The sequence below is a fragment of the Tuber melanosporum genome (assembly GCF_000151645.1).
Source record: "Tuber melanosporum whole genome shotgun sequence assembly, scaffold_50, strain Mel28".
NCBI classification, from domain to species: Eukaryota; Fungi; Ascomycota; class Pezizomycetes; order Pezizales; family Tuberaceae; genus Tuber; species Tuber melanosporum.
In genome coordinates, this window is record NW_003299096.1 from 119111 (window position 1) to 130165 (window position 11055).

At 48.8% G+C, this 11055-nt stretch overlaps 3 protein-coding genes; 2 read left to right on the forward strand and 1 right to left on the reverse strand.

Moving 5' to 3' along the window:
• Positions 1–1072: 1072 nt before the first annotated feature.
• GSTUM_00008931001 (uncharacterized protein) lies at positions 1073–3674 on the forward strand. XM_002840375.2 has 5 exons: positions 1073–2184; positions 2271–2369; positions 2490–2925; positions 3007–3171; positions 3224–3674. The coding sequence occupies exons 3-5, from the start codon at positions 2800–2802 to the stop codon at positions 3335–3337; spliced, it is 405 nt and encodes a 134-aa protein (XP_002840421.1). The 5' UTR covers positions 1073–2184; positions 2271–2369; positions 2490–2799; the 3' UTR covers positions 3338–3674.
• A 1070-nt stretch (positions 3675–4744) lies between these two features.
• Positions 4745–8204, reverse strand: GSTUM_00008932001 (uncharacterized protein). XM_002840376.2 has 8 exons: positions 7775–8204; positions 7274–7707; positions 6821–7211; positions 6652–6767; positions 6543–6594; positions 5883–6490; positions 5607–5807; positions 4745–5555 (listed from the first exon to the last, which is right to left on the reverse strand). The coding sequence occupies exons 1-8, from the start codon at positions 7989–7991 to the stop codon at positions 4890–4892; spliced, it is 2685 nt and encodes an 894-aa protein (XP_002840422.1). The 5' UTR covers positions 7992–8204; the 3' UTR covers positions 4745–4889.
• Positions 8205–8517: 313 nt separating this feature from the next.
• Positions 8518–9699, forward strand: GSTUM_00008933001 (uncharacterized protein). XM_002840377.2 has 4 exons: positions 8518–8845; positions 9083–9167; positions 9233–9407; positions 9469–9699. The coding sequence occupies exons 1-4, from the start codon at positions 8587–8589 to the stop codon at positions 9550–9552; spliced, it is 603 nt and encodes a 200-aa protein (XP_002840423.1). The 5' UTR covers positions 8518–8586; the 3' UTR covers positions 9553–9699.
• The last annotated feature ends 1356 nt before the right edge of the window (positions 9700–11055 follow it).

Here is an 11055-nt window from a genome sequence, read left to right on the forward strand (position 1 = left end):
TTGTACTGAGTGCAAAAAAATCAAGGATTCAGATTCACCCACGTGCAATAAATAATGCCACCTTACTTGTGCATGATACTGGCACTCCGCATAGCGCTTTGCCATAGATCAGATACAGTACTGTGCAGATACAGTAATGACAGTTTCCTGCAGTGTACCGTTACAATCCACAAGTGGCTCGTAGTGTCGGAAGGTTTTCAAAAAAAAAGAAAGAAAGAAAGAACTGCCGCTATGGTATACCACCGAGATCCAGGTAAAGGGGCAAAAATTTTGGTGGCATGTTGCAGCAGTCGCCTCTCAAAAACGCCCCGATATCACAAGTAACCAAAGCAGGTTAAGCGCAAGTAAACTATCATAAAACCCGGAGGGGCGCCCCTACCGCAGCGCAGCCGTCTGCACTCCTTGCAAGGCAGAAGGGAAAGTAGAAAGTGGCAAGTGCAAGATCCCTAGACAAGCTCAGGATCTACCGTGCGGTACTGTACTCATACAGTACCCTCGTGACACCTAACATCGGGGGACAACCCAACTTGCGATGAAAGCACTTGAAAAACTTGATAGAATTCTTTTTTAAAAATCTCTTTTGTAAAGGCTCGCCCATTGGGCCATTGGAAAGTGTTTACGGGGTGGCTTCCTTTTCAGTTCTGATTCGGGATGGAGGCATTCAAAGTTTGCATGATATGGTGGGAAGGACCGTGAGACTTGTTTATGAGAATCTTTGATGAATGATTAGCCATTGAGGCTTCCGGATTTGGTATGGCCAACCAGTATTAGGACTAGACTTCTTAATCCGACGTGAGACAGGGCCGATTCTAATGCTACTTGTAAGGTCCTGGCACCTGGCTCCATTCCGTAAAAAAAAAGCCCTTGCTGTTGAAATGCACTACCGACTCCCGGCAGCCGGCACCAGTATGTGCTGTATCATACCAGATTATCAGAGATTCAGAGGCAATCAGCCTGCCAACCCGACAGGCCAACAGACCTACGAAACGGCCGCAAGCCACCCGCACCATTGAGCAAGGTCCAACATCCAGTACGCCTATCCTCCACCGCTTTGGGAAAACGCTAACCACCCTCCAGAGCTCCCGTCTCCAACTCCAGAGACTACAGGACTGAGATGCTAGTGGCGGATCCCAAGAGCCTTCACAGCGCCGTACTGTGCATCGTGGGTATGGGGTTGAGATGCTCCGCACCGGGCAAGCATCCCATATGAAAGTACCGGTATCCGAATATAGGGATCAAAAGCTGTATGGCAAATCATTCCCTGCGCTTGAACGCTCGTGGTAGATTCAGATTCGATTGGCTCATACTCCATGCCGAGCGGCTGGCTATCCCGATGGCCGAAATTTCTGGATTTCGTCCTGCACAACAGGGTGTACGGGACTGTGGAAGGGAAGGTTCGATACGGTGAACAGACTGCACATAATTATCTGTTTAATGGTATTTATTTCGTTCATCTATTTTAAATATCCGATGGTTCCTTTCCTCCCCCCCCCCAGCCAGCACCCCCAAATAATGATACTCCGCAAAACAATGGAAAAAAACTTGCACACCTCGGGCACCAAGTTGGTTTTTCATCTAAAGCTTATTCCCACCCTTTCATCCTCTTCTCCTCTTTAGGGATAGTCCCTTTCAAGTTTGCTTGCACTACGGGAATACGGCTCTGCAGAATACAGTAGGGTTGCATAAGAACAGAGAGTGCGATTCCATACGAACCCGAAACCCCTGCTTCCCAGCCCAACCAGTGCTTCCATATAAGAATTTGTGGCCGCTGCAGAATTTCTATGGCTCAGCGGGGTACGGTACCCGGCCCAGCTAGATCCGGGAAAGCGGGGTGCAACTGTACTAGTACAGTATGATACTTGTACTCTTAAAAACCATTGCCCTATCCTATGTCCTACAGGGAAGAGGAAGCGAAGAAAAAGAGAATGGGTTGAAGTTGTGAACGAGTGTGGGTGGGATGGGTGTGGGTTGGTTACACGGCCCGATCAGGAAATCCCTTGTCCTCCGTATTAGTACAGTGAGTTAAGCAATGTCATGAGGTTTTTTAATTTTCGGGCCTTCGGGTCATTGGTGTTCTAGGTTCGAGTGACTGGGCAGTGCTACACACCCATGGTATGGGAACAACAAACAGAGGGGTACCCTCGAATGATACACCGAGGATCTGGTGGTAGGGCAATAAACTTGGTAAGGCCGTTTGCTGTACCCCTCCTGTTCGCTTCCCTCCCTACTACTGGTACGGCACGTTATGGCTCACTTTGGTACGATGGAAGGCTATTTTTAGATCATATGGATCGGGGGGGGAGGAGGCAGAATCGGGATACGGTGCACAAGAATACAAGGTTGGCGGGTTATTGTTTAGTGATTGAAAGGTTCGTGAAGCACAGCTGCCCTCGCCAGGCCGCAGAGCTGCAGAGCTGCAGATCTCAGGCACTGTAGGCGAAGGCTCATGACTGAGTTAGTGAATGAATAAGTGAGTGACACGAGAGAAGATGAATGGAGTCGGCGGCGGGGGATCGAACGATAGTCTGATTACAGCTCCAGCTCCGGCTCCCCCTAAGCCCAATACCTACGGTGCGATACTCCACAGCTCGAATGCAGCTCCCCCGAGAGAATATAAAAACCCCTCTACCTCCCTCTCTCATGTTCATTCCCTCACCAGCACCGGTCCAGGAAAGCATACACAAGCCAAATCACAAGTCCTTCACTTGCCTCTTTCCATTCAATCGTTCATCTCCCTTCTAAATCAACCAAAAGAAACCTATATAACACCTCCCTCCACAACCCAGATTCCAAAAGAAAATGCAGTTCACAACCTATGTCCTCGCAACCTTCACCCTCATCTCGGCCGCATTGGCAAGCCCCGTTAACAACCTAGTCGAGCGCCAGCTTCAGTACTGCGGTACCCAGCCATATTACCCTCAGGACGTATCTCACCCCTCCCTCCCTCACCCGCAATCGCGCTTCACACGACCATATCACTGAGACTAAAAGGAATATACATGATAGTACACCTGCTACCCTGCCAACAACAACCTCCTCTGCCCAATCAGCAACGGCGTTATCTTTCAGCCATGCGGACAAGCGTGCTTCGACCCGGCGAACTATGGTTGCGTCAATGGACAACTCGTGCCCGTTGGTAATTGCAATGGACAGGCCTATGATAAGAACTCTGTATTATCCCCTCCCTCGCCGTGCGAGACCATCGCTAATAGTAATTTGACAGTACGTCTGCGTGAGCAACCACCTCTGCCCAAAGACTCACCCGAACCTTTGCGGCGAGGCTTGCTACAGCCTTAGCCAGTACCGCTGCAACAATGGACAATTGGTTCAAGTGTAAGCGCTCTCGGTCATGACCGAGGAAGCCGAGTGGGGGAGGGGGGGGAAGAGTTGGTACATTAATCGGATCTAAGAAATCTTGAGATCGGGCAATTCATAGCTAGTGTTTCTTATGTCGGGAATAATGGATGGGGGTGATATGTATTGGCGGGTGGAACGGTGGGTATGGGGGTTTACGTCTTTCGCTGGAAGCATTCATTGTATTGGACATGTTTTCTCACTCATCTTTTGCCCTTTTGGGGGTAGGGGACAGCCAGTATCAATCACGGCTGGGGAGGGAGCGGGATAAGGAAGGAGTGTAATGAATAAATGAATGGACGGATGATATACATATCGAACCTATCGCCATGCTTCCAGTGATAGCTCCGGGCGCTCAGAACGCATCATGGGGGAATCATCGGCAATCAAGTCATCCATTCATCCCCACGATATTGGTACTGCGCCAAGATCCCCAATCCCCAAGACAAGAGCGGCAACCCACCTTGGCCATCAAAGGGGTCGTCGAGCAATGCCACATCTCCGAGTTAATCCATTACACCCACCTCTTAGACTACCCTCAAACTTTCCCCTTATACACAAGGCTTGGAACCCATCGACCAAAACAGAAAGGAATATATTGATTCTATCCGATTCACATTCCAAGATCTGTTCTATAAGTTTTTTTTTTTTTTTCCTACTATCATTACTCACCCGGACTTTCTAAATTATAATAAACGATTATTAGACTGAGTATCATACCATACCAGACAAGGACCTAGCTACCATATCATACCAACCCGCCCCAGGCAGACGACCCGAGAACCATTCGGACCAACTCCGGCCGCACCCCTTCACTAGTATTAAAAGCAATAATTCCCGCAAAGACAACCACAAACGCCCCCCCCCGGCAGCACAACAAGCGAGCAAGTGAGCACGAGAAAACACCTGCTACTCCCCAATCCCGCCCACACCGAACCGCACGATACCTATCACAGCCAACTTATTTTACAACACCCTAAACACAACCGAGTGAGCGCCCATGAATATGCAGAAACCCCACCCCCCATAGCGGGGTAGAAAAGATGTCAGGGGATAATTCTCAGGAATGCTGAATGGTGAGTGGGTTGGCTGGGTGAATTCCCGGACGCAGCGGGGCTGGTTGCTAACGATGACAAGTGTGATTTCCGACCGAGTGGGAAAAAAATATCCTTAGTTCGGGGTGAAATGGTTGTCTTGGTGATGGGTCGGCTTTTCCGGCGGGTTGGGAATGTGGTATTGCAAATATGATACTATACTGTGCTCGAATTCGATGGGCGTGCGCTGGGACGTTGGGGTTGCCTCTCCTAGTAAGGTGCTGTATGCCTTTCTTTTCCTTTTGTCTCAACCGAGGGCTCAGTATTCGGTGATTTCTCCATCCCTATCCCAGAAGGGTAATTTCAGTGACCTAGAAGGTTTCTCTCGTGTTCAAGCACTTACGGTAGCTATACCAGAGTATCTAAAACAGGATAACACAGAAGCCCTTTACAATGTTGCTTAAATATCATACACTTGCGATCCCTACTCGAACATGAAATCTAAAGTCTCAATCCTACAAGTGCAGGAGTAAATTGATCTTCACCAGGATCCGTTCCTACGGTGTCGGCAAAGCTCCCGTTCTCCAGGTCTACCGGTTTAGCCGGCTCGGCCCCTACCTTGGGAACGGCCGGCTCAGATGCATCCTTGGAGCTCTCTCCCTTCTCCTCTTCCTCCTCTTGCCCAGAGTTCTCCATACCAACCGCCATCCCAACCACGCCAGCGAAGCCCTCCCCCCTCATATCCACTCCCTTTGCCGGCTCAAGTCCTTCGCCTTCCACGACAACTGCACTCTCTCCCAACTCACTGCTTCCCTGCTCTGTCTCTTCATATGCTGGGAGCTCCTCACCGCCCTGGACGAACACCCTCGCGAGTTCATCTTCAATGTCCTTCAGCCTGTCTCTTAGGCCCTCCACACTCTTCATCTTCTCCTTGAGCTCTCTAAGCTCATGCTCAACGCTACTACGCTCTCTTTCTGTTCCGATTCTGTCAAATTCCCACCCACCACCATCCAATTGCAATTGGAAGGTGTGATATTTCTTGAGCTGTGCACGAGAGGATATCGTGATTAGGGTTATCCCGTGTTCCTTGGCAGTTTCATAAAGGAGACCTTCAACATCTTGGGAAACAGCAGATGTTCCCTCATCAATAAAAGCATATTTAGGCTCCTAAATAAAATCAGCTCATAAATTAAGGTCACCTACGTAGGGAGTGCTCACATGATAGAGAAGTCTCGCCAAACTAATCCGTTGCTTCTCGCCACCACTCAAGACGTCTTTCCATTCCTTGCGGCAGTCCCATCCACCCTCTCTATCTGGAAGACGCCTCAGACGGACGGCGTCCAGTATCCCTTTCAACTCATGATCGGACCGTCCATCTGCACGCATCTCCATCTCCGTGTGTGGATAGATAACTTGATCCTGGAAAACAATAGGGTCAGCATCAGAACATACAATCCGAAACATTAAGCGCATAAAAAATCGACAGCGGCGCACCCTCAATGTGCCCTGGGCAAGGTAGACTCTTTGGGGGAGGAACATAATCCCATCCATCCCTCCGCCACGGGGTCTGCTGACAAGGCCCCTGTAAACCGGCCAAAGCCCCGCAACAATCCTAGCAATACTCGACTTCCCAACGCCGTTCGGTCCTAAGATTAGCAAGTGCTCGCCTTCCCTAACCGTAACATCCAGGCTCTCCACCAATTCTTCTCCACCTCTCGGCCAGAGCCCTGGAGCAACAATTGGAACACCCTCGAGCCTAACACCGTCGTACCCTTTGTGAAGGGTACCTTGAATATCGGCCATTCCGTATAGTTCAGGTCGGGGAGTCGAGTATGCTTGGGAATGGACTCTGTGAAGTGTTGATACAAGAGTATACACCCTCGAAGTATAACCCGCCAATTCGGACAAATCCTTGAAGGAGTACATCATACGACCACCGGCATCCGCAAGCGACAGCATGAGCCGTTTGTTAGTAATAAAGCCCTTCATTCTGTCTTTTTCCCTACCCGCAGGCTCAGTCCCAGCGAGTTCAAGGACACCGCCAAGACCGCCCCAAGCAGGCAAGAAGACAGGGAGAGAGGTGATCAAGTATCCGAAGGCCGCTTAACACTCATTATTAGCACCGCCAAACTGAACTGGAAGGGGCAAACCCACACCAGCTGTACTTCAAGACAAAATCTTCTAGCATGTTGTATTGGATTTTAACCTGGTATGGCAATGTTAGAAAACCACTCGGCCAAGATGAAACACCGGGCAGCCCTACATTATAAATGCCCTCCATGATTTGCTTTAGATCTTTGAAGCCTTTCTCTAAGAACACCTTCTCCATATCGGCGCCGCCGTAGAAGGCAACTTCTTCGGCATTTCCAATCAACCGGGCTACAGAAGGTTGATAAGTAAATCAACTGGCCGATATATATAATTGTACTCACTATGCAGCCCTCTGAAATCACCCTCACGCTTAGCTTGAGCAGCAGCAAGCCTTCCAAATGGCGGAGAGAACTTCTTCAACATCCATGCAGTGCCACCGTAATTGAGCGTGATGCCTGCCAGTGCCATTGGACCCAACGATCTCATAAGCTGGTAATTGAATACCACCAAGTCCAAGAAGGGTTTGCCAAGAGAAGAATACAACGCAGCAGCCGAGTCACAGAACATTGGGAGATCAGAGGTGATAAACTGATCAGCTCCCCCACCCGTCAAGCCGCCATCGAGATTACCGAGCTTGTAATAGGCTTGTCTATCATTGAGGTACAAGTCATGTATGTACCGTGTCAAACGAGTGCGGAAAGCTATTGAGATTTTCGATTGGAGATATTTTATCTGGCAAGCCCGATATTAGGTTCTCAATATCCATAGGTGCAGAACAAAAAGGGATAGGGTACCATGGCATTGCAATAAACAGCCGGACCGCCGACACCAAGCCATTTCACAATACCCCAAGAAAACGCCTTCCCATTTCCAGCGACAAGATCTCGAACAATCTCACCGTCCAGCCTTGCGACTACTAAACTGAGATAGGTTCTGCTTATCAGGAAGAAGGTGTGAAGAAGCAGCAACAGACTCTCTTTGCTTGTGAGCCGAGGTATCATAATACTAAGAAGACTCAAGAATTGATGAAGAAAAGCCAAATTTAACCCCGGCTTAGTATTAACAGGAGGGCCCTCTCCCACATCAGCGCCACCGAACGAGCGAGACTTCCGGGCCCCTAAAGGTTCGAGAAACAGGCGACGATGGGCATCAAAGGTAGTGGATTTGGTCGGTTTTATTATTACTTTGGCAGTGGTTTGCTTGTAGGGAACATAGATCAATCTTGAACCTAAAACCGGTGAGAACATGGTTAAACGAAGCCCCAAACAGGAAGAGCCTCTATGGGCAAAACTAACCATCTTTGAGCTGGATGGCAGAGTTCCGTCGCAGAAGCACACGCCCCCGGCCCTCATCTGCTTTCCTCCGCCGTCTTCGCTCATACAGACAACCAAATAGAGTGCAGAGGACTGTAGCAGCGAGAATGCGGAGTGATTTGGGAGAAGAGCGCAGGAGCTTCGTGTACTGATCTAGCAGTATCACCAGCGAAGGGCGTAGCGTTGACAGGTTCGCCATAGCTCAAGGGGGCGCTGGGGGGGGTTGTTATACGGATAGCATAGGCGAAACAGAGACAAAGGACACCGATGGCCAGGTGGGATTTTCAAAGAGTAGATAGTAACGAAGATCCCGAAGAGTTACCACTATCGTCTATAACAGTAACCTTTTGAGGAGCTGTGTGAAGAGAATGAAGTTCAAAGGGAATGGGGGAAAATGGCAGAAATTACTCGGAGGAAAGGTGGGGAGAGATGTCAAAAAGCCTCTGCGGAGAGCTCGTTTGCTGCTCCAAAACAACGCTACAGTACCTCCCTCGGCATGTGACGAGGGTCGAGTTTAAAGCCAGTCCACCCGTGCTTTCCCAATGACATCAATTCAGTCTATCCCTAAAGAGTAGAAAATATCACACTCGTGGTGGTCATTCATTTTCCCATAAACGTACCGTTTTAGGATATTTTCCCTAATCGGGTGTTTTAGCCTCAGCACAATAGTACTGGTACCCTTTGACCGTCCGAAATTTTACCGCGAACCCGTCAAATCATCGTCACACACCTTGAACGAAACGCCTCCATCCACCCCTCACTGCCTCACCCTCACCCCCCTCTCGGTCTCTATCATGCAGACATCCCTCCTCCGTTCGCCGACGATCCGTCAATTGGCCTCTCGTCGATTTGCTTCAACAACCGCCGAATCTGCATCTCAGGCTGCCTCTCAAGCTGCGTCGAAAGCACAGGATGCTGCAAAACAAACCGCTGCGAGGGCACAAGACGCAGCAAAAGTTGCTGCCTCTAAGCTCATATCTGCCGCTAGTGTGCTGGGGAATTCGCTCGGAAAAGTCGGCGGAAGGACTGGGCAATTGATCAAAGGTGTAGAATGTGAGTACTGGTTTTTCCATCTTGTGCATTTCATTTTTCCGTTCAATCACCGAGTAGTCTTCCGGGAGCGGGAAAGCGAATCAATTGAACAACATCGAGCCACGTCCCCCGGTATAGGGTATTGGTACATGAGGTTTGACTGAACCGCATTGCGTCCCACCCCCGCCGTTCAAAATTGATGTTCTACATTACAGCCTGATCTTTCACAAATACTGACAATCTTCCACCAACGAGCAGCACTCATTCCTCCAACTATCTACTACGCAAAGGTCACAAAAGAGCTTTCCAAACTGGTATTTTACGGACAAAGGATGTCCCCTCCGTACTTCCCCCAACTCTCCCACCACATACCCATCACCACAATTCCTTACGCTAACGATCTACAAGCAACGTTGAAACGTTTCAGAAGACATTCTCCCCCATCATAGATATGCTCAAAAACCCCAGAGCCCTTATGAATTCAGTGTCGACCTCTCCTACCCTCCAGCCCGCCTCTATCCTCGCCCGGCTCAAGGAAATCACACCAAAGGAATATGCTCAGGCTGGTGTCTTAACCGCCGAGGTCAGTCCACTGCTCCGTGCTAATAATATTCCACGACTCTGATCGCAATTTGTCACTACAGGTCATCGGCTTCTACACTGTTGGAAAGATGATTGGTCGCAGAAAGATCGTTGGATACCGGGGTGGAAATGGCGACCACCACTAAACCCCTTTTTCCTTATCGTTGCGGTGCTAGAGCGGTGGTTTGAAGAGAGAGGTCCGGGGGGGCAGGTTACTATAAAAAAACTTGAGGCAGGGTTGGGATCTTTGTATAATCCTTTCTAGAATTGCATATCCTAGGGTTCTTTTTTTTTTTTTTCTCTCCTCTGCTGTTGATTAGCTTCTTGATGAGAGTGTACAACCAATCATAGGGGGTCATCATATTTGGTCCAAAAAAATTTCTACAATCATGGAAAATATCTTGTAAGGCCCTGTCCCGCACCCCACAAATACCGCGACGTTTTTAAAATTTAATGATATCGGGATTTTTATCGCGATATTCTCCTTAAATATTGCAACGGGTATGGTAGCAACAAATGGAAGGGGGAGGGGGAAATGGGGGGAAAGGATCTAACGATACTGTAACTTACAATACTTTGAGTACTCGTAGAGTGAAGAAAGCAAGAGTTAATTAGGCTACCGTAGGGGCTCAGGCAAAGATTCAAAAACGGGAAGCCCAATCAGATAATATTATGATACTGTAATATTTTTCGGCCAAAATTTCACCCCGATAATATTTGCCACAAGATCCCTTCCCCCGAGCATCTCAACACAATGTCATATCATAAAAATAAACATAAATACAATATAGCACAGCCGCGGCAGAGCACTAAATAACACTTTCGGGGAATTGCCATTATTTTGTCTCGGAACATATACCGCTTTCGGGAAATATGGTGATATTTCCTACCGGTGAATCCACACAAGTACAAGTACGATAGGCGCCGAACAGGGTCTAAGTCGAGACAAGTCAAGGGTTCGCCAAATAACCTATCGTACCGCAGCTTTCCGATTCCCGCATTTCAAGGTTCCCCGCAGAAACGCTACGTCAGTTGACGGATGCCCCGGGGGATATATTTACCCAGGCACCAGTTTGCGCGTTGCGGGGGGTTTTTATTTTATTTTAATCTTAATCTTTCATTCTCGCCAGCCGCAGCAGTTTTTGAATTATGGAGCTGTATGGCACGCATTTCATTCTACTAGCAGACTTCAGTATTCGTACAGTACCGTATAACATTCCTCATTAGACTCCAGAGCGGAAGCAGCTGGCACACAGCCTGGCAACGGTGCCCAGTGCCGCCGATACGGTGCTATATATCGCCCAGTTCGACCGACCTGCACTATCTGTAGAAACCAATGAATACGCCTTGTTATAACAATTCGATATATTTTCCTGCACCACCGACAGGTATGCTCAAACAACACTTTTTACGAGGGCACCCCATCATTCCTGTTTACCCCCCCAAATTACAAACCAGGCCTCCAATTCCGCAAATCCCGTAAGTAGTGCAAAAAGCCTTAGCGGAAGGACAAAAGTGACGATATTCTGTTGGCTCTGCGGGAGCTGTCCTGTCTGCCCACGGATTTCTCGAAGAAGACTGTTATTTCCTCTCCAACATGACTCGGCGTGTATGAGAATAGAGCTTTTGCCTTCAACTCGACCAGTTTT